At 33.7% G+C, this 23,508-nt stretch overlaps 1 protein-coding gene across 2 annotated transcripts in view; it reads left to right on the top strand.

Moving 5' to 3' along the window:
• LOC120413669 (protein peste) overlaps nucleotides 1–23,508 on the top strand; it is a 37,839-nt gene that overhangs the window by 13,239 nt on the left and 1,092 nt on the right. The window contains exons 1-6 of one of the 2 annotated variants that reach the window (XM_039574596.2): nucleotides 5,259–5,747; nucleotides 9,153–9,408; nucleotides 9,506–9,811; nucleotides 22,552–22,758; nucleotides 22,822–23,328; nucleotides 23,390–23,463. In XM_039574596.2, the coding sequence (XP_039430530.1) occupies nucleotides 9,286–9,408; nucleotides 9,506–9,811; nucleotides 22,552–22,758; nucleotides 22,822–23,328; nucleotides 23,390–23,463 (1,217 nt within the window). In that variant the 5' untranslated portion in view covers nucleotides 5,259–5,747; nucleotides 9,153–9,285. Of the gene's footprint in view, nucleotides 1–5,258; nucleotides 5,748–9,152; nucleotides 9,409–9,505; nucleotides 9,812–22,551; nucleotides 22,759–22,821; nucleotides 23,329–23,389; nucleotides 23,464–23,508 lie in introns of those variants that run through there. The other variant, XM_039574595.2, reaches the window with a different exon arrangement.

Genomic DNA, 23,508 nt, shown 5'->3' with positions numbered 1-23,508 from the left:
TAGCTCAACCCAAAAGTCCAATTTGAAACATTCTTCAAGTCGTTGTGCACTCCTAGCACAACTGCAGGGGTCGTCCATGCAAAAAAAAACGACGTAACAACATTTTTCCCCAACCCATTACCCACTTAGCCCAACCCAAAAGTCAAATTTAATATTCTTCAAGTCGTTGTGCACTCTTAGCTCAACTGCAGGGGTCGTCCATGCAAAAAAAACGACGTAACAACATTTTTCCCCAACCCATTACCCACTTAGCCCAACCCAAAAGTCCAATTTGAAACATTCTTCAAGTCGTTTTTCCCCAACCCATTACTCACTTAGCCCAACCTAAAAGTCAATTTTAAACATTCTTCAAGTCGTTGTGCACTCTTAGCTCAACTGCAGGGGTCGTCCATGCAAAAAAAAACGACGTAACAACATTTTTCCCCAACCCATTATCCACTTAGCCCAACCTAAAAGTCAAATTTTACCATTCTTCAAGTCGTTGTGCACTCTTAGCTCAACTGCAGGGGTCGTCCATGCAAAAAACTACGTAACAACATCTTTCATAGTTGATGTGCACACTTGGCACAACTGTATGGGTCGTCCATACTTAAAAATATTACGTATTTAATTTGTTTGAGGCACATTTGTTCTATTCAATACATTCATCGATTCCATTGCATGAGACACACTTGTTCCAACTGCAATTCACCATAAATCTAAATAACGGTTTGTGCCTTGGATACCATTCGTTTTTGAAAGGTCGTATGATATAATTGAAATAAAATAAACAAGCTAAAAGTTTTTACAACATCATTTTCTTATGTTTTTAGGAATACATCAACCTAGTATTCGTCATAGTTGATGTATTATGGATGGTTTTACAATTATATTCATAAAAAAATATAATTTCACTTATTTTTTTATACAAAAATTTTGATTTAAATGCTAATTTTTCCAAAAGGTTAATTTTCCTACCAAATTCAAACTAAAATCAGTGTTTGAAAAAAGTTTTGATATAAAATGTTTTTCTTACGCTTAAATTAACCAACTCGTGAAAAAATTACATTGAAACAACTAATGTGAACTATTTTAACAATAAAATTACTTTGCACGCTTTTGTACCAAAGCCCTGTGCACGTTTGTGCTAACTCATACAAATTACCTCCCAAAACACACTTGTGCCAATTGCTAGCATGATTTTTTTTCTTATTTTCTCAGCTAAAATTTTTCTAGCATTTCAAAAGTTTTTATATTTCACAATGTCTTTAAGTAATGTCAGGTGCATACTTTAAAATTGTTAGAACAATTGTTTGTCGAATAGTTTTCCAGAAACAGTAATTCAAAGTTTAAAAATCGATTTTCTCGCAACTACCAAAATGTCAGTTAGTATAAGAGAGCACACCGCTATCGAATTTCCAACATGATTGAAACAGTTTTTTTATTGTGAAATGTTGATGTTCAACACCGCAAAAAGTTTCTTATTCGAAATAAATATTTATCGTCAAAGATAAATATTAGCTTTTTTTGAAATCTAATGATTGCAGTGCATTCTATTTTCCCTTGTTTTTGGCCAGAGTCTAAGCATAATTATTCTGGGTATTTTTTTGTTTGACCGTTAGAGTGCCCTACGCCGTGTTAGGGTGGTCCAAAAAATAATAATTTAATTGATTTTCGCAAAAACCATTTTTTTTAATCATAGCTATAGCTTTAATATAATCACTATATTAACCGATTTTAGCTGTCTTGGGCGCAAACGAAAGGGTATTAGATACACAGCAAATAAAGTAGTAATCCAGCTGCGTGTAAAGGCTTGGGTGTAAAATAAATATTGCATTATTTTATGAAATTCTGTGTAATATTACACCCTGAAATATGTAGCCCATCAGCATGGGAAACCTACTTGACCGAAATGTCAAACTCACATATACGTTTATCCTTTACATTTTTCAGGCGCCAGTCCTTACTGTAGGTGCTGGGTTTGAGTCCCGTCGGTTGCAACTTTTTTTTGTGTTTACAAAAATTGTACATGCATCGTGTAATATTCAGTGTCTTTTTTGACGAAGGTGAGGTGCATGCTTTTGCTTGCGGTTTTACCATCGGATTTTTTGCTGTGTAGGCTTTTAAGGAAAAAAGTTAAAAGTTTTTAATATCTAGCTTAACATTTAAAAAGATGCTGTTTTGAAGGTCTCGGGACCAATTTTCGAGTAGAGCAATTCTCTGAGATTTCGGTCATTCGATTTGTTTTGTATTTTTTTAATCCGGCTGAAACTTTTTTGGTGCTTTTCGGTATGCTCATAGAAACCATTCTGCATCATTGGTTTGTCCATATGATTTTCCATACGAATTTGGCAGCTGTCCATACAAAAATGATATATGAAAATTAAAAAATCTGTATCTTTTGAAGGAATTTTTTGATTGACTTGGTGTCTTCGACAAAGTTGTAGGTATGGATAAGGACTACACTGAAAAAAAATGATGCACGGTAAAAAAAATTTTGGGTGATTTAATCAAGGGTCCTGATTTTCGGTTCAAAGATCAGAAATAACTCACTCATCGCCGAGCGAATCTTTGCCGAATGGAGCTCGCAACCAGTCGCGAGTGAACACGACACTCAGGCTGCCAGCGAATTGCTGAATCGCTTCTTTTTTTTTTTTTTCCTTTGGGCTGACAGGCTAAGACCGCAGTTGGTCCATCTCGCCTCTGAATCGCTTCTCCCAGCGACACAAATACTTCGTGAATTTCTTTGCCCACTCCGTCCGTCGACCCGAGTCACACACGAATACGTTCAGAGAGGAGAGAATCTAACAACATACCAGCTCGGCGCTCTTTTGGCCTGCACTACCACAGGTTACCATAAATTTGTATTTGGCATGATGGAAATTGCTTGTAAATATGTCTTTGATGACGTGTTATCAACAAAATTGCAAAACATTTTTGATAACATAGATTTTAAGCTGTTTAATAACTGACTAAAACAAAGCCGATCGCAAACTATATCGACTCAGCGACTGAGCGACATGACGCAATCGGTCTCTCTGAACCATTCGCTGTACTACCCGATTGATGTGGGAGGGAGAGCAAAGAGAGTTTTTTCTGTAACGCATGTGTGTGGAAGCGACAAACGGTAGGAAACGGTCAGAGCAATTTTTTGTCGATTTCAATTTGTGGTCGCGAGCGAATGAGTCGTTTTGGAGCAATCAGGACCCTTGCTTTATTTTCACTTTTTGTCACTAAAACTTTATTTGCCAAAAAACACAACTTTTTTTCTGATATGTTTTAGGGGACATCAAATGCCAACTTTTTAGAAATTTCCAGACTGTGCAAAAAATCTTTGACTGAGTTATGAATTTTTTAATCAATGCTGATTTTTTCAAAAAATCGAAATATTGCTCGCAAAAAAAATTCAACTTCATTTTTCGATGTTAAATCTAATTTGCAATCTAAAAGTACTGGAGTGAAATTTTGATAAAGTGCACTGTTTCCAAGGTATAGCAATTTTTTTAATAGTCGCAGTTATTCATTTTTTTTAAATTGGTGCTTATGTTTGCCCACCTTTGAAGAAAATATTTTCGAAATGCTAAAAAAAATTCTCAATATTTTGCTTTTTTGGCTTTATTGATACGACCCTTAGTTGCTGAGATATTGCCATGCAATGATTTAAAAACAGGAAAATTGAAATTTTCTAAGTGTCACCCAAACAACAAACAATTTTTTAATGTGGATATCTCAGCAACTAATGGTCCGATTTTCAATTTTAAAATATGAAACATTCGTAAAATTTTCCGATCTTTCCGAAAACAATATTTTCAATTTTTTAAATCAAGACTGACATTTTAAAAGAGCCAAACACTCAATATTACATTCGAAAAAAAATTATCAAAAAATCTGAGAAGTACTTTTTAATTGCAAATTCAATTAATTACATAAAAATAGGAAAAAAAATTATATGTATGAAATTTCGATTTTTTCCAAAAATCACCATTTAAAAAACATAAAACTCGGCCTCAGAATTTTCGATCATACTCCGTTATGGTTCAAAAGTTGCAGGTTTTGTTCCCATAAAACATATTAAAAAAATCTCGAAAGTCCAAAAATACGGATTTTGGGAAATTTTATTTTTGTGAAAAAAGGTAATTAAAATATCGGCCAAAAAAATCCGTGTACCAATTTTTTTAATAATCCTCAATCATGCCTACAACTTTGACCAGAAAATTCATTCAAAAGTTACAGATTTTCGAATATTTACATACCATTTTTGCATGGACGCCAGCTGCCAAAATTGTATGGAGACTTATATGGGTAAATTAATGACACAAAATAGCTTCTTTGGTCATAGGAAAGACCCTCACAAAGTTTGAGCCAAATAAAAAAAATGGTCGAAAGAAGCCGATTTTGTAGAGAATTGCTCAACTGTTTTTTTGTTGCTAAAATGTTATCTCATTGAATGCAATTTTAATGTAGTTGATACTAAATTGGAAATTCTTGGCAACTATACAAGCTCGTGAAAAAGTCGGTGACTTTTTGCAAGCTTGGGAATTAAAGTGTTAAGGATTTTTTTTTGAATTATTTTTTTCTGTTAAAATTTATATTGCTCTGACAGAGTTTTGATTAGAAATGCTTTTTCAAAATTGTGTTAATATTTTTGTATCGATTAAGCTTTCTTGATTAATGAAGTAAGTAACGTAACTTTTAAATAATCATTCTCAGTAAGTAAACACAAAGAAATCACCCAGTAATCTGTCCTCTTCAGACATCGAAATCGTCAACTGTCCCAACCCTCTCGTTCATCCTATGTCTTATCGTTCAATGAGTGGCATTCCTACATAGACCCCTGCCGATAAGGGCTCCATAATTTCCTCGCCGGGGAAAAAGTTTCACCCGATAAGCCATGCCATGGAGGTTGACAGCGTCGATGCAACTTGTGGTGGCACTCGACGCATCGTCGCCGGTTTGCCGGCGTGGAAATCAGGGAAAGTGATTAGCGGCTTATCTTGTGGGTCGATTTGTCTCGTTCGAGGTTAGTGTTACTGGATGGTAATTTGTTCAAATTTGTCCCGGAGATTGCTGGGTCACCCTATCTAACTATTTTTTTGTCCATGATGTCTATATTAATTCGGGAGTGCTTATCGCACTCCTTTTTTTTTCAAAGCAACAAAGCGATAGAAAAAAACACATCAGTGAAAGACTGTCGAGCTGGTAGGTGATAAGATAAGAGGCGACAAAAAATCCTAACTTAACCCCGTCAACCCTATTCGATCAACCGTCCGCGGTTAGTTGGTGGGAGCCCGGCGTTCGGTGTGGATCTGCAACAAATGCACATTTTTCTCTGTGCTGCACTTCTGGCAGAGTAATTGGGTTAGTGCTCCGCCGCGACAGCTAAGGCGGCGCAGTGTAAAGTTCAATTGGCTTATTACCAAACCGGTGTGTGATCTCGGAATCTCGGACGCATCCAGTGGTCAGAATCAAGTGATGTTGGTGATGATTGCCGCCAATTTGCGACACTCGCGGTCAACTCTATTGTGTCGCTCGACTGTCGAATGTGTTTGATTCGCCATCTTTTGTCGGGGGGAAAGCGGTTTGAAAAGTGTATTTAAACGAGAATATTGTTGTGAGAATATTTTTTGCAGTGGTTTTGAACTGTTTGATTTGCCACAGACTGTGTCTGGTCGAGAGAAGAAAGAAGGAAGAAAGAGTCTGAGGATATAGAGTCGTCTCTTTGTAGAGCAGATGTACATGTCTCGCTGATTGAGTGGATCGTGCAAATGGTAATATTCAGTGTTAATTGACCAATTGATATAAATGTTCTAATTCAATTCAGGCCGCACCACTAGTGGGTTGGTTGGCTGTTGCCGGTAGATGCTCTTGACTAAAGGAGAGTTTGTAGGGTTAGGGAGATTGCTAGTGTGACAAATCATATATTCTGGAGCAATTTGTAATTGCTTGAAACCTTGAATTTTACACCTGATTCTACATTTATGTCACCACAAGTCTACTTTAAAACGATATCATTATCGGTTTCAGAAAAGAAAACAAGCATTCAATTATCGTTAATTATTGACATTTCAAAAGATTATTACCAGATTGTTGGTATTGTGTCATCATTATTAAGAATGGTGAAAACATGAAATTTCTTGAAAAATTTAGTTTTTTTTCTGCCCTCAAGACCTATTATGAACAAAACTAATTGCAACAAAGCAATTCTCTACGAAATCGGTCTTTTTTTTTATTTGAATTTTTGTATTTTTTAATCCGGTTGAAACTTTTTTGGTGTCTTTGGTATGCCCAAAGAAGCTATTTTGCATCATTAGTTTGTCCATATAATTTTCCTTACAAATTTGGCAGCTGTCCATATAAAAATGATGTATGAAAATTCAAAAATCTGTATCTTTTGAAGACATTTTTTGATCAATTTGGTGTCTTCGGCAAAGTTGTAGGTTTGGATATTTAATTTAACTTTTTGTCACTAAAACCTGATTTGCAAAAAAACACTATTTTTAGTTTTTGATATGTTTTAGGGGACAAAAAATGACAACTTTCCAGAAAAAGTTGTGCAAAAAATCTTTGACCGAGTTATGAACTTTTGAATCAATACTGTTTTTTTTTTCAAAAATAGAAATTTGTCGCAAAATTTTTCAACTTTTTTTTTCGATGTAAAATAAAATTTGCAATTAAAAAGTTCTTCAGTGAAATTTTGATAAAGTTCACCTTTTTCAAGTTGTAGCCATTTTTTAGGTGACTTTTTTGGAAAATAGTCGCAGTTTTTAATTTTTTATAATTAGTGCCCACCTTAAAAAAAAAATTGAAAAGCTGAGAAAATTCTCTATATTTTGCTTTTCTGAACTTTGTGGATACGACCCTTAGTTGCTGAGATATTGCCATGCAAAGGTTTAAAAACAGGAAAATTGATGTTTTCTAAGTCTCACCCAAACAAACCACCATTTTACTAATGTCGATATCTCGGCAACTAATGATCTGATTTACAATGTTAAAATATGAAACATTCGTAAAATTTCCCACTCTTTTTGAAAAAAAAATATTTTCAAAATTTTTAAACCAAAAATAACATTTTAAAAGGGCGTAATAGTGAATGTTTGGCCCTTTTGAAATATTAGTCTTAATTTAAAATTTTGCTGAAAATATTGTTTTCGAAAAGATTGGAAAATTTCACGAATGTTTCATATTTTAACATTGGAAATCGGACCATTAGTTGCTGAGATATTGACATTAGAAAATTGTGGTTTGTTTGGGTGAGACTTAGAAAACATCAATTTTCCTGTTTTTAAACCATTGCATTGCAATATCTCAGCAACTAAAGGTCGTATCAACAAAGTTCAAAAAAGCAAAATATAGAGAATTTTCTCAGCTTTTCAAAAATATTTTTTTCAAAGGTGGGCAAACGTGCGCACTAATTTTAAAAATTAAAAACTGCGACTATTTTCAGAAAAGTTACCTAAAAATAGTTATAACTTGAAAACGGTGCACTTTATCAAAATTTCACTAGAGTACTTTTTGATTGCAAATTTGATTTTACATCGAAAAATGAAGTTGAAAATTTTTTGCAACCGATATTTTGATTTTTTGAAAAAAATAGTATTGATTAAAAAATTCATAACTCGATCAAAGATTTTTTGCACAACCTTGAAATTTCTGAAAAGTTGGCATTTGATGTTCCCTGAAGCATTAAAAAAGGAAAAAAATTAAAAATAGTGTTTTTTTCAAATCAAGTTTTACAGAAAAAAAATTTAACAAAAAATCACCAAATTTTTTTTACCGTATATCATTTTTTTCAGTGTAGTCCTTACAACCTACAACTTTGCCGAAGACACCAAATCGATCAAAAAATTCCTTCAAAAGATACAGATTTTTGAATTTTCATATATCATTTTTGTATGGGCAGCTGCCAAATTTGTATGGAATATATATGGACAAACTAATGATGCAAAATGGCTTCTTTGGGCATACCAAAGGCACCAAAAAAGTTTAAGCCGGATTAAAAAATACAAAAATTAAAATTAAAAAAAAAAGACCGATTTCGTAGAGAATTGCTCATATGACAAAAAAATGATAGCTATACAGATATTCAAGCTGAACATATTTAAGAAATGTTATTTAACTTTGGGGAATACCCCTTCAAAATTTCTCTAAACTTCGTAAATTCATCAATATTTTGCAAGCTTTTGACAAAATACTGTAAAAAGCATTTTGTGACACTTTTTCTTTCAAAATTATTAAAATTAGGCTTGAAATTAGGTTTTTTTAACACTCACCCCGACTCTCATTTGCGCAGAACTCATTCGTTTAAATTCAACCGGAATTTTTATCACCATCCCCATGACCGCATTCAAATGATTGTTGTCATGACGCAGAACCACACGAGCAAGAAAGAGAGGAAAAGATGAAAGAGAATGTATCTCCGTGTCGCGTGGCTTCTTGAGTGTTGAGTTCGGCATTCGTTTGTTTCAACATCGTTTGCATTCACTGACGGTCTCTTCTTCTATGACAACATTTGGAAACACATTTAAATGAATTTCTGAAACAAACCTGATAAATAAATAAGCGACCGGGAATGATACACAGAAAAAAAAGTTGAATTTTGGAATGTTGAAAATTTAGTAGGTTGAATATTACCTCTTTTTTGAGTAATATTACTAAAAAATGTGTAAAAATGTGAACCTGATAAATATTCATCAAAAACTGAAAAATTCATCATTTTCTGGGTACAATCAATCATTTTTTTGACACTAAATCTGTCATCATTTCCTGATGAATATTACCATAATTTTTTTTTCTGTGTACATTTCACTGCTTCAACTAGTATTAACCGTTCCCTTTTGGAGCATTGTCTGAGACATTGATATTATGGGCAGTTAAATGTTTTTCAGACAAATTTATAAGATTTTTTTTAAGGCGTCAAGCCCATTTGCGTCCAATCACCTTAGAACTTGAAATTCATGCACATTTCTCTGTATGAAATGTAGAACAAATTCCGAAACACTGTTATCAGCAATTGAGTGACTGGTGATTTAATCTTTCTGCTTCTGTTGAGTGGACCAGCTATTGAATATTGTTTTCTTTCAACCCGTGTTCCTTAACAGATTAGACGATGATTTGCATTATGACGTTTCAATAAGGCTAAATAATAATAATTCAACTAACAATTGTCCTTCCAGATCTCATCCGCCACCATCACCATCCAGTGTGCGATCTCCACTTCAACCCCACCATCAAGTCGGGGTAGAAACCCCCTGAACGTGTGATAACAGTCCATCATCGCCTTAGATTAAAATCGAATCCACATCAAAAATGCATTTCAAAGAAGTGTGCAACCGGCGCTGCATCCTGACCTCCAGCGGGCTCATCCTGGTGGCGTTCGGAGTCTTCCTCACCTTCTGCTTCCACGCCGTCTTTCGGGACATTTTGTACGAGGTGAGTTGGGGGATGAGATTCGCTCCGGCAACACGTGCCGAAATTAATCAAGCGCTTACGCAGCAGTTTTAACTAATGTTTTCCCCTCGCCTCTCAGGAACTCAAACTCCGTCCGACGTCGCGCGGCTATGACGCGTGGGTCACTCCGCCCTTCCCGCTGTCGATGGACGTGTACTTCTTCAACTGGACCAACCCGGAAGACCTGAAGAACGCCAGCACGAAGCCCATCCTGGAGGAGCTTGGGCCGTATCGGTTCACCGAGCGGCCCGAAAAGGTCGACATTGTGTGGCACAACCACAACCACACCGTCAGCTATCGGAAGAAGAGCGTGTACTTCTTCGACGAAGAGGGCAGCAACGGGACGCTGGACGACGTCATCAGCAGCATCAACGTGGTCGCGCTGGTGAGTGCACGGTGGGGCCGCGGTGGTTGGACAGCTCTAGAAATTGTAACCTTTTAAATTGATTTTTTTAATTCAATGATCAACTAACCAATAACTTACTCAAGTAGCCAATTTTTTGAACTATTCTAACTGAAACCTTTGAAAAAAGTTGAACAATGGTTATTGTAACTGCAGTGCAATAAATTTATACTGTTGTTTTCGTAACAAAACGATTACACATTAACTGCCGTTCTACGCATAATTGTCCCATGTCATTTTTGGACGATTTTGACTTTTTAACATTTTTAAGTTTAGTTTGTCGTATACTTATAGAAAAACACATAAAATCGGGTACTTTGTTCGGAAACTCATTGAAAACAACATCAAGTCTGTTTGTCCCATCGTTAAACTTCTACGCATAATTGTCCCACCAAGTATTTTCTTATACGGAATCATTAGTTTTATGTAGCATTATGTCGTGTTTACCTGTTGTTTAGCAAGAGGATCACAAATAAGAGTGATACACTGCTAACTGGGGCAATTAGGGACACATAGGGCGAATAGGAACCCACGGGACAATTATGCGTAGAAACACAGAAATCGATCGAAAAATTTCAATCGCGTTTTTCTCAGTTGCACTTTTTCGAACATGGGACAATTATGCGTAGAACGGCAGTTAAGGAGTGACGAATTAGTCTTTTTCACTTTGTTAGTAGCAAATATGTTATTGAAAAACAATAAACTAATTCAAACTAAACGAACTTAAAAGTTAACCCATTTGACAAGAATCGCTGTCAAACTAGCGAGAGCTCACCGCATCTAAACGAGCATATTCTCTGTAATGGACTTCTTGTGGGTAAAACCGTGTGCTTTCAGCATGCTGACCTTGAAAAGTTTATATCTGCTTTTTTTTCTTACCACTGAGTGATTTTTTCAATTATGCCAAGAAGCTATTTGTTTCGGACTAAACCGGTTGGCACCTTATTTTTGAATCTAATTTATTGCATTTCCTGAGGACACCTGATCCACGCCGCTCTGTGGGTTTTTCCTTCAATTAAGATCTGTTTTTTTTTTTTGCTGCGGGATCAAACCCCCTTCTTTGTGTCTTGTTTCTGCGTAAGAATTTAAGTTTCAGAATGTTGCGAAATAGTGAGAGAGCGACGTCATTTGAAATGTTTCAGCAAAACTGGAATGGTCGTTTAATGGCTTTAGATTATGCAAGTTTTCAAACCATTCACTTTTTGTGTGCATATGAGCAACCAAGCATTGTATTTTGCAATATTTTAAAGATGGGTTATGAATTAAAATAATTATATGATGCAAAAAAATCGGTTCCAGTGAAGATCAAGTGAGAGCAAACTATTGCTTAAAATTTAAATTTTTCATTGAAATAACTTGTAGAATCTATTGTAAACCACAGAAATATATTTCATAATGTTTGAAAAAAAAATATAAAAATTGAAGAAACAAGCCACAGTCTGAACATTTGCAAAACATTTGCAAAATTTTTTTTTCTGGTACTGTACATTGAAAATTTTCAAAGCTTCAAAAAATCTTTGCACAAACCCAAACATGCTAAAAATGTTCCTAAACGCAGGGGAATTCAATTCAAATTGATTTCGGCCGATTGCACTTGAATTATCATTGAAATTTTGAAGTTTTTTGAAAACATAAAAAAACAATCATATTTTTTTGATTGATTTTTAAGGAGGGAGGACTTTTGTAATAAAAATAGCTACACAGTTTTGGTGAGAAAAACAGAAACACACCTTTGGCACACACATTGTAAAAGCTTAAATTTTGTTTGGTTATCTCCAAAAGAAGTCCGAAACGTCGATAAAAGCAGCAAAAATCATGTTTTTTTTTCGATTAGACTGCTCGAAAAATCCCAAATAATAGTACCCAATCAGTCGCTGCGAAAACCAGTTTTAAATTAACTCTTATTTAAAAATTGAATTCACAAAATATAAAAAAAAAATTAAAAAAAAAATTAGAATGCGTCACCATTTAAACACTAGGATTTTTAAAATTGAATTCACAAAACATAAAATAAAAATTTTAAAAAAATTTAGAATGCGTCACCATTTAAACACTAGGATTTTTAAAATTGAATTCACAAAATACAAAATAAAAATTTAAAAAAAAATTAGAATGCGTCTCCATTTAAACACTAGGATTTTTTTAAATAATTAGATGTAAACCAAATTTCTAAAATATTTGTTTGATTCACAATGAAATTTGCAATCAAAATTGACACATTTTGTGATACAGTACACGGTTTCAAGGCATTTTAGGCACTTTGAGGAGAAGCTTTCGAAAAATGTTCAGTTTTTTTGCAATATAAAAAATATAAATGTAAAAAAATGATTCTTCTGTGTAGTTTTCCGTTTTTTTTCATTAACAATAAGGCCGCTGCAAATATTTTTTAAAGTTCGTGTCGCCCCCACCCCCTCCCTTCAAAATCGGCTCGAAAAATCAGGGGGCAAAAAAAATATTTTTCCAAAAGCATCAAAATTTTAAAGGAAATAGAAGTCTAACCAACTGAAAACAATTAGAAATGCAGGGACATAAACTTCAAAAAACATTTGCAACGGCCTAAATTAATTTTCATAAAAATCAGCATAGCATAGCATTGGTGTATTAATTAATTTTCATAAAAAATAATTAGAAACTTAAAAATTAAGTGAAACATTGCACAGTGGGAAAAAGGGCCCAAAAAATTACCGCAACATGATTTCGCGCAAACCATCGATTGCTATACACCAAAAGCTTTGTTTTTGCACCAGGAACAATAATCCGGTGAAAATTGCACTGCACGGACCGGTGGCCGGAGTACAGGCCACCGGAAGATCCGGATTTTTGGAAAAAGTGTCAGATTTATCCAAATGTGAACTGATAAGCTTTCTTCTTCCATGAATAGTCATGCAAAACAATCCTAGAACAATATTAAATACCAGAGGACCCATCGGAACCGGTTCCACCGATCTCCGGTGGCCACATCCGGAACCGCATTAGGAAACAGCGTAAACTAGTCATGCGACGTATCAAACTTCTTGATTTTGGATGGAGAGTATCCTTAAAATGTTTTTTTACCTCCGGTGACCGGTTCCTAGGTTCTCCGGTGGCCACATCCGAAGATCATATTTGGCAAATTCCTGGAACCACTCTTGCGACATATATCAAACTTTATGTTTTTAAGAGAGGAGTGTATAAATCATGTCCCCATCCAAAATCAAGAAGTTTGATACGTCGCATGACTAGTTTACGCTGTTTCCTAATGCGGTTCCGGATGTGGCCACCGGAGATCGGTGGAACCGGTTCCGATGGGTCCTATGGTATTTAATATTATTCTAGGATTGTTTTGCATTACAATTCATGGTAGAAGAAAGCTTATCAGTTCACAGTTGGAATTATCTGACACTTTTTCCAAAAATCCGGATCTTCCGGTGGCCTGTACTCCGGCCACCGGTCTGTGCAGTGCGATTTTTCATCGGATTATTGTTCCTGGTGTATAGCAATCGATGGTTTGCGCGAAATCATGTTGCGGTAATTTTTTGAGCCCTTTTTTCCCACTGTGCATTGGATTGAAATGTTCAAAGTTGATTTTCAGTCAAGTTACTCTTGTTTCTAAAATTCATTGTTTTAATTTGCAAATCAAGTTTTAGTGGCAAAAAGTGAAATTGAAAATCACAAAAAAAATTACCGTGCTTCATTTTTTTCAGTGTAGTCCTTATCCATACCTACAACTTTGCCGAAGACACCAAATCGATCAAAAAATTCCTTCAAAAGTTACAGATTTTTAAATTTTCATATATCATTTTTGTAAGGACAGCTGCCAAATTTGTATGGAAAATCATATGGACATACTAATTATTCAAAATGGCTTCAATGGGCATACCGAAGGCACCAAAAAAGTTTCTGCCGGATTAAAAAAATACAAAAAATATAATTAATGAAAATAGGCCAATTTCGTAGAGAATTGCTTTAAGTTTTTCGAAAAAATTTCGAAAAATCGCAAAAAATGGGAAAATCAAGAGATATATTGTCATGAATGTAGAGTCGAGGAATAACCAAACCATTATAGAACATGCTCCCCTATATTGTCATGCTTTGAGAGAGTTTGACAACAGGCGAGAGTGAGTGCGGCATTGATTGAGAGCGTGAGTTACCGGCGCGTTGTTTGACAAGTGCTCAGTTCGGACTCAGTTCGGATTCTACAATTGGCGCAGCCGGTAGCAAAAACTTTGCTCCTGATTTTGTGTGGTTTATTTTTTTGCGGTAAATTTAAAAAAAATGGGTGAAAAGTGTAAAGAAATCGTGCAGGCTGGGAGAGAAAAGGTGTAAGTAAGTATTCTTCAATAAAAAAAAAGTTTTTGGCTTGGTTTGGGTGACATTTGAGCGGCAACTTATCGAGAAAGTTTGTCATCATCAGATATGGTGAAAGTGTTTGTTGCGTAATCCTAGGGTCTGCCATTTTGTATGGAGTACGTACTTGCCAAGAAAGGTTGCAAATGGCGGCAGCGAATGCAAGTTAGATAGGGAGGAGAAAAGCCTCAAATCGTTCCCTCTACTTTGTGCTGCTGTTCGTGTTGTTATTTCGTGACCCTTTAATTTGTACGATCAGTTCCTTACTGGACTCGGTGGTAGCAATCGACCGTCGGCCCAATGACCGTCGAAATGGGTGACGGGTCAGATGCGGGATTACAAATGTCAAAACCTCTCCCCCTCACTTCTTCTCCATCCAGCTGCTGCTTTGTTGACAAACAAACGGAGCACGTGGTCACATGGTGGCATTAAGCCAGAACTAGGGATGATCATAGAATAAAAAATCGAAACTTTGTTTTTCAAGAGAATAATATTTGGCCAAATATCTGAAGAATCTATGTTTGATGTTGAAGAAGTGATTGGAGATGAAAATATTTCAGCCATAATTTTACTTTGAATTGAACATTTTAACACCAATTGGGCCCTCATAGGGCTATCCACGATCGTTTCCAACGACCGCGAGAAGATGTTAGAAAATCCAGCTATCAGCTAAATTCAGAATATCTGGAAGAAAATTAGACAGTTGTGATGATTCTTGCAATCCTTTTTAAATTCCTTTTCTGGCAGAAAAGACAGGAAAACTCCGAAGTTTTGGCTAGAGAAAAGAATGGTCATTGAACGCGTTTTCTTTAATCGGGGTTGTTGTCCTTGTTGCTGTTAAGTGACGTCATGAGAATTACAGATCGTCTAGTGATAGACTGGCCAACATTATCATGTGTTGTCATGTTTTTCCCGATAGAATGATTAGTTGGGTTTGTCGTTCTCTGAACGGAACAAATAACAAATGCCTCGTTGAAAGCCGAAACTACGACAAGAAATGAATCGATTCGACAGACAAAAGGCGAGTCCGACGGAAGTCGTAGCGCTGAGAAACAGGCGAGTCCGACAAAGTCGTAGCGCTGAGGAAAAAGGCGAGTCCGACAAAAGTCGTAGCGCTGAGGAAAAAGGCGAGTCCGACAAAAGTCGTAGCGCTGAGGAAAAAGGCGAGTCCGACGAAAGTCGTAGCGCTGAGACAAAAGGCGAGTCCGACGGAAGTCGTAGCGCTGAGAAACAGGCGAGTCCGACAAAGTCGTAGCGCTGAGGAAAAAGGCGAGTCCGACAAAAGTCGTAGCGCTGAGGAAAAAGGCGAGTCCGACAAAAGTCGTAGCGCTGAGGAAAAAGGCGAGTCCGACGAAAGTCGTAGCGCTGAGAAACAGGCGAGTCCGACGATAGTCGTAGCGCTGAGGAAAAAGGCGAGTCCGGCAAAAGTCGTAGCGAGCAATGAAAAGTTGAACAAATCGAATGGTTACTAAGATCATAAGTATGGATCGGATTTAATTGAATGAAAATTCACTATTCAATGCAAGATAGATAAATGATCAGGATAAGCCCTAGGATAAGCCAGTATTTCAACACAAAATAAAAGGGAATGTTCGTGTGTGTGTGTGTGTGTGTGTGTGTGTGTGTGTGTGTGTGTGTGTGTGTGTGTGTGTGTGAGAAGAAAAGAAAGAGAGATACTTGACGGACTTTGACGTTTAGAAGGCGGAATAACAGTCATGGCAGGATTCTCACAGAGTTCTAGCAGAGCTGGATATTCTGGCAACACTTTAGAAATGATTTCACAACTCTAGCAAGATTTTGGGAGTACCAGCGCTGCTAGAATATTCGTAACTGAGAATCGGGAAAGAAAGAACATGCGATTCAAAGCACCAAGGTGGAGTAAAGAAGGATTATATGGCGAATCATTTCAACAATACAGAGAAATAAATTAAGAAACATTTTGACACATTTAGTTGGATTATATGAATATCTGCGATGTAGTGAAAATGTACCATAAGAGATTAATCATGTTTTAAATATGAGGGATTCATTGTTATAAAATAGTACATGGTTCAGAAAAGGCAATCGGATCAATGAGTTAGTTAGTTGTCTTTATTAACGATCAATTATTCTTTATATTTTAGTATTAGATCTGCGAGATTACAAGAGTATCCCGACGGGGGAATTATGAATTAAAATTTTTAATGAAGACCAAGTCGTTGATTCTAATAATCAAGATATTAAAAAAATGTCATATTGTTTTGAAGACAGCTGGATAAATCGGCCTGATTAGACTATGTTTACAAATGAGGTATTACTGAAATTCGCTCTATGCTATGAATTTTGAATCAATTTTGTTTAGAAGGTTTGTAGAATCTGAATAAATAATAGTTTGAGTTATTTGAAGAACTGCAGATTAACAAAAATAGTGCCACAACTGGCAGGAACTCTGCTTCACAATCGCTGTGTTAAAATTGGCTGGGTTAAAATAATTTTCAGTATTGATTTGGTTATCAACTTGACTTGGCTTTCACAAAAAAAAAATCTCCCTATGATGTATTGCAAGTCAAAATTGAATTTGTGCGAGCTCGATTCTTTAACCCTGCAGTGATCATATCGATATTGGTGATAAAAACAACCCTATTTTTTCAGATTTCATTAGGTAGGAAAAGATGTACAATTGATAAATGTTATCAAAACTAACACGTAAATACGACGAATGTGTCTGGATCACTTTCTAATATGTTTGTTTTAATGTTATTATTATTATTATTGATATTTTACTATTTAAAAGGCAAATTGAATAAGCAACTTGCAATTATCATAGACTAAAGCATCGCAGAGAACAAAGTTCAGATTGCTGATCAAGTGTTTTTTTTTCTATAAAATGTCTTATAATTCAATATTTCTTTTTTTTTTTTGTTTGAGTAGGAAAGGGATTGTAGAGTCGAGGAATAACCAAACCATTATAGAACATGCTCCCCTATATTGTCATGCTTTGAGAGAGTTTGACAACAGGCGAGAGTGAGTGCGGCATTGATTGAGAGCGTGAGTTACCGGCGCGTTGTTTGACAAGTGCTCAGTTCGGACTCAGTTCGGATTCTACAATGAAAAGGTGCAATAAATGGACAAATCAAATGTGTTGTTGATTCATAGAGTATTAAAAACATTAACAGGTCGAAGTTGTAAAATAAACATTTGGAAAGACTTAAAACCGACCAATTTTTTTTGAGCGAATTTTATTTAATTTGAATTTTGATTTGTACATATTTGTATTTTTCGCTTGTGTACACTGTACTGTATCAAAAATAAATAATTAAAAATCCCCAACCCAATCGAGACAATCAAAAAATTCTGAATCACTCAATTTTAGGTTGGGAAAACCCAGTAGATGGATTCATGACTGGTACATTTTTGACGAGTTCCTGTTTGCAACGCTCGTTAAACTTGTTCACGGTATCGTTTGTAAATAGCAACACAAATATCTTTTACATCTACTTGACGTAGGCTGAATCTAATCCTGGGTTAATTTTATTTGCCTTTGAAAAAAAGTTAATTTAAATCAAGCTGATGATTTGCTTTTGTTCCTGCGTATCTTACTACTTGCTATTTGGTTGGTTTATGCATTGTTTACAAAAATAATTATTTTTGCTTGAAGCAAAATAATGATATTTTATTTTAAATAATAATAATGGCAAACACTAAAAAGAATAAAAATGTAAACATTCAACTTGTAATCTCTTCAGGTTAAATTTCATTATCCCATTCAGTGGCTTAGCCTTATGTTTTCCAACGGTTACTTTTGTTTGTTCCTCAAGCTTTTTTCTCCGTTCCTCTTCGTCGTCAACAGTTCGTCAACAGCGATGATGACCGGCAAACCGACGGTTCTGGATTAAACACGAGTCTTCACTTTTTTTTTGTCATTCTTTTATATGTTTTTTTCGTTTGGGTTTGGCGTTACTCATACCCCACGTCACGCGATATAATCGAGTGATTTTATCGGCGTGATTGTGCCCAACTCCCCCTTCCCCTTGGGAGATACTTCCGCTTTGGATGTTATGCAATAAATAAATTTGTCTTATCATTTGGGGCGGTTGCGATTTCAAGGTTGAGATTGATTTCTTGCAAGAATCATCATCATGTTTGTTATTGAATAAATATCAGACATCTGTTGTTATTTTTGAATATCTTACCTCTAGGTAAAAAGGATTTTTGTAAATATAGTCCAAACTGGATTATCTAAAGTTTCGATTATTCGAAGGTTTCATTTTTTTACTTGATTTTTATTTTCTTTCTTTTTACGTCAATTCGAGTTCTGAGACTCAAATTCAGTCAAATTATAATGTAATATATTTTCCAAATGCATTTTCTCAATTTTTCATCCCCACCATTTTAGCACATCAATCAAAAATAAGATAACGAAATATTTACTTCGAATATTCGAAGTAAATTTTTCCAAAGCCTTTGGATAATCGTCTCTGAACTGCATTCGTTTTGACAAAGAAATGTTAATTTAGCTTTTTGGTAGTTTTTCTAATTAAATTCTTTTTTTTTCAATGTTACGAAGAATTCCAAGATCATACTACAGTCTGATCTAAACAAATGTCAAGTTTTTATTGGATTCAAAAATGCCAATGTGTTCGAACCGCTACGATTATTCAAATTATAGCTAGTTTACATTTTTATCATCCGGGACTTTAAGATGGGTTCCACAATTCGAATATATGTGCACCTTTTTTAGTATGAAACCGTCTGCGTTTATTCATGAATACCGTAAACCAGAATATTTTAGTTACGATTTTAATTTGTTTTTTAAATGTTTCCAATTGTATCAAGGTTTGAAAAAATCTTTCGAAAAATAGCAGTGACGATTTTTCAGCACGAGTTGCATATTTATCCAACAAAGCTCCTCTTAATAAAACAAAAAAAATCTTGCATGTATTTATTGAAAAAAACATTATTTAATACTTAATTTTTTTTAACTAAGGTTTATAAAACGTTAAAAATTGTTTTAAATTTCATTCAGAAAAAAACTGCTTACATATATCAAGTTCTAATGTAATTTAAAATCCGTTCTAAAGAATCTTATCATTTTTTCTACCTGTAAATCTAAAAACTAAAAACTAAAAACTAAAAACTAAAAACTAAAAACTAAAAACTAAAAACTAAAAACTAAAAACTAAAAACTAAAAACTAAAAACTAAAAACTAAAAACTAAAAACTAAAAACTAAAAACTAAAAACTAAAAACTAAAAACTAAAAACTAAAAACTAAAAACTAAAAACTAAAAACTAAAAACTAAAAACTAAAAACTAAAAACTAAAAACTAAAAACTAAAAACTAAAAACTAAAAACTAAAAACTAAAAACTAAAAACTAAAAACTAAAAACTAAAAACTAAAAACTAAAAACTAAAAACTAAAAACTAAAAACTAAAAACTAAAAACTAAAAACTAAAAACTAAAAACTAAAAACTAAAAACTAAAAACTAAAAACTAAAAACTAAAAACTAAAAACTAAAAACTAAAAACTAAAAACTAAAAACTAAAAACTAAAAACTAAAAACTAAAAACTAAAAACTAAAAACTAAAAACTAAAAACTAAAAACTAAAAACTAAAAACTAAAAACTAAAAACTAAAAACTTTTTTGACAATTTTGACAATTTTGACAATTTTGACAATTTTGACAATTTTGACAATTTTGACAATTTTGACAATTTTGACAATTTTGACAATTTTGACAATTTTGACAATTTTGACAATTTTGACAATTTTGACAATTTTGACAATTTTGACAATTTTGACAATTTTGACAATTTTGACAATTTTGACAATTTTGACAATTTTGACAATTTTGACAATTTTGACAATTTTGACAATTTTGACAATTTTGACAATTTTGACAATTTTGACAATTTTGACAATTTTGACAATTTTGACAATTTTGACAATTTTGACAATTTTGACAATTTTGACAATTTTGACAATTTTGACAATTTTGACAATTTTGACAATTTTGACAATTTTGACAATTTTGACAATTTTGACAATTTTGACAATTTTGACAATTTTGACAATTTTGACAATTTTGACAATTTTGACAATTTTGACAATTTTGACAATTTTGACAATTTTGACAATTTTGACAATTTTGACAATTTTGACAATTTTGACAATTTTGACAATTTTGACAATTTTGACAATTTTGACAATTTTGACAATTTTGACAATTTTGACAATTTTGACAATTTTGACAATTTTGACAATTTTGACAATTTTGACAATTTTGACAATTTTGACAATTTTGACAATTTTGACAATTTTGACAATTTTGACAATTTTGACAATTTTGACAATTTTGACAATTTTGACAATTTTGACAATTTTGACAATTTTGACAATTTTGACAATTTTGACAATTTTGACAATTTTGACAATTTTGACAATTTTGACAATTTTGACAATTTTGACAATTTTGACAATTTTGACAATTTTGGCAATTTTGACAATTTTGACAATTTTGACAATTTTGACAATTTTGACAATTTTGACAATTTTGACAATTTTGACAATTTTGACAATTTTGACAATTTTGACAATTTTGACAATTTTGACAATTTTGACAATTTTGACAATTTTGACAATTTTGACAATTTTGACAATTTTGACAATTTTGACAATTTTGACAATTTTGACAATTTTGACAATTTTGACAATTTTGACAATTTTGACAATTTTGACAATTTTGACAATTTTGAAAATTTTGACAATTTCGAAAATTTTGAAAATTTTGAAAATTTTGACAATTTTGACAATTTTGACAATTTTGACAATTTTGACAATTTTGACAATTTTGACAATTTTGACAATTTTGACAATTTTGACAATTTTGACAATTTTGACAATTTTGACAATTTTGACAATTTTGACAATTTTGACAATTTTGACAATTTTGACAATTTTGACAATTTTGACAATTTTGACAATTTTGACAATTTTGACAATTTTGACAATTTTGACAATTTTGACAATTTTGAAATTTTGACAATTTTGACAATTTTGACAATTTTGACAATTTTGACAATTTTTACAATTTTTACAATTTTTACAATTTTTACAATTTTTACAATTTTTACAATTTTTACAATTTTTACAATTTTTACAATTTTTACAATTTTTACAATTTTTACAATTTTTACAATTTTTACAATTTTTACAATTTTTACAATTTTTACAATTTTTACAATTTTTACAATTTTTACAATTTTGACAATTTTGACAATTTTGACAATTTTGACAATTTTGACAATTTTGACAATTTTGACAATTTTGACAATTTTGACAATTTTGACAATTTTGACAATTTTGACAATTTTGACAATTTTGACAATTTTGACAATTTTGACAATTTTGACAATTTTGACAATTTTGACAATTTTTACAATTTTTACAATTTTTACAATTTTTACAATTTTTACAATTTTTACAATTTTTACAATTTTTACAATTTTTACAATTTTTACAATTTTTACAATTTTTACAATTTTTACAATTTTTACAATTTTTACAATTTTTACAATTTTTACAATTTTTACAATTTTTACAATTTTTACAATTTTTACAATTTTTACAATTTTTACAATTTTTACAATTTTTACAATTTTTACAATTTTTACAATTTTTACAATTTTTACAATTTTTACAATTTTTACAATTTTGACAATTTTGACAATTTTGACAATTTTGACAATTTTGACAATTTTGACAATTTTGACAATTTTGACAATTTTGACAATTTTGACAATTTTGACAATTTTGACAATTTTGACAATTTTGACAATTTTGACAATTTTGACAATTTTGACAATTTTGACAATTTTGACAATTTTGACAATTTTGACAATTTTGTCAATTTTGACAATTTTGACAATTTTGACCATTTTGACAATTTTGACAATTTTGACAATTTTGACAATTTTGTCAATTTTGACAATTTTGACAATTTTGACAATTTTGACAATTTTGACAATTTTGACAATTTTGACAATTTTGACAATTTTGACAATTTTGACAATTTTGACAATTTTGACAATTTTGACAATTTTGACAATTTTGACAATTTTGACAATTTTGACAATTTTGACAATTTTGACAATTTTGACAATTTTGACAATTTTGTCAATTTTGACAATTTTGACAATTTTGACAATTTTGACAATTTTGACATTTTTGACATTTTTGACAATTTTGACATTTTTGAAAATTTTGACAATTTTGACAATTTTGACAATTTTGACAATTTTGACAATTTTGACAATTTTGATAATTTTGAAATGGGTGCTGAAAAGTTCTTTTTCAAACTTTTTTCATTAACTTCTATTAGAGTGCTAATTATTGTCTTTTTTTCTCTCGTTACAGTCCGCGGCGAACCGGGCCCGCAGCTGGAACTACGTCAAGCAGAAGGGCGTCTCGATGGGGCTGGGCCTGTACGACCAGGACGTGTACGTGGTCAAAACGGCGGGCGAGCTGCTGTTCGACGGGTACGAGGACAACATGGTGCTGATGGGCAAGCAGCTGTTCGACGCGAGCGAGGTGCCGTTCGACCGCGTTGGGTGGTTCTACACGGTGGGTTTGATTGAATGAAAAATTATTATTTTGAAGGTCTAAATTGTATTGATTAAATTACAGCGCAACAACTCAGCGGACCTCATTGGGCACTACAACGTGCACACCGGCGTCGACGACATCTTCAAGATCGGTTCGATGGCCGAGTGGAACTACAAACCGCGGACGGACTTTTTCGCCGGCCACTGTGGCATGTTGAACGGTTCCGCGGGGGAGTTTTACCCACCGGGGCTGACCAAGGACGTGCCGATTCAGCTGTTTACGCCGGACATGTGTCGCAGTCTGCCGCTGGACTTTGAGCAGGAGGAGGAGGTGGCCGGCATCCGGGGCTACAAGTACGCCGGAGGTCCGCGGACCGTGGACAATGGGACGCAGTTCCCGGAGACGGCTTGCTTTAGCGCGGGGGAGATTGTACCGTCGGGAGTGTTGAACATCTCGTCGTGCCGCTTTGGGACGCCGGTGTTTATGTCGTTTCCGCATTTCTACGGCGCCGATGAGTACTACCTGAACCAGGTGGAGGGACTCAACCCGGACAAGAGCAAGCATCAGCTGTACATGACAATGGAACCGGTGAGTGGAGTTTGGTTGGAACTTCTAGCAATTAGGTGTTAATTCTTTGTCTTGTTTTTAGACGATGGGGATTCCACTGGATGTGGCCGCACGGTTCCAGTTGAACATTATGCTCGAATCACACCCCAATATTGCGTGAGTATTACAAAATGGCCATAATAAAATTCAACAGCTGACATA

This window comes from Culex pipiens, chromosome 3 (genome assembly GCF_016801865.2).
Source record: "Culex pipiens pallens isolate TS chromosome 3, TS_CPP_V2, whole genome shotgun sequence".
Lineage (NCBI taxonomy): Eukaryota > Metazoa > Arthropoda > Insecta > Diptera > Culicidae > Culex > Culex pipiens.
This window is presented reverse-complemented; position numbering and strand designations above follow the sequence as displayed.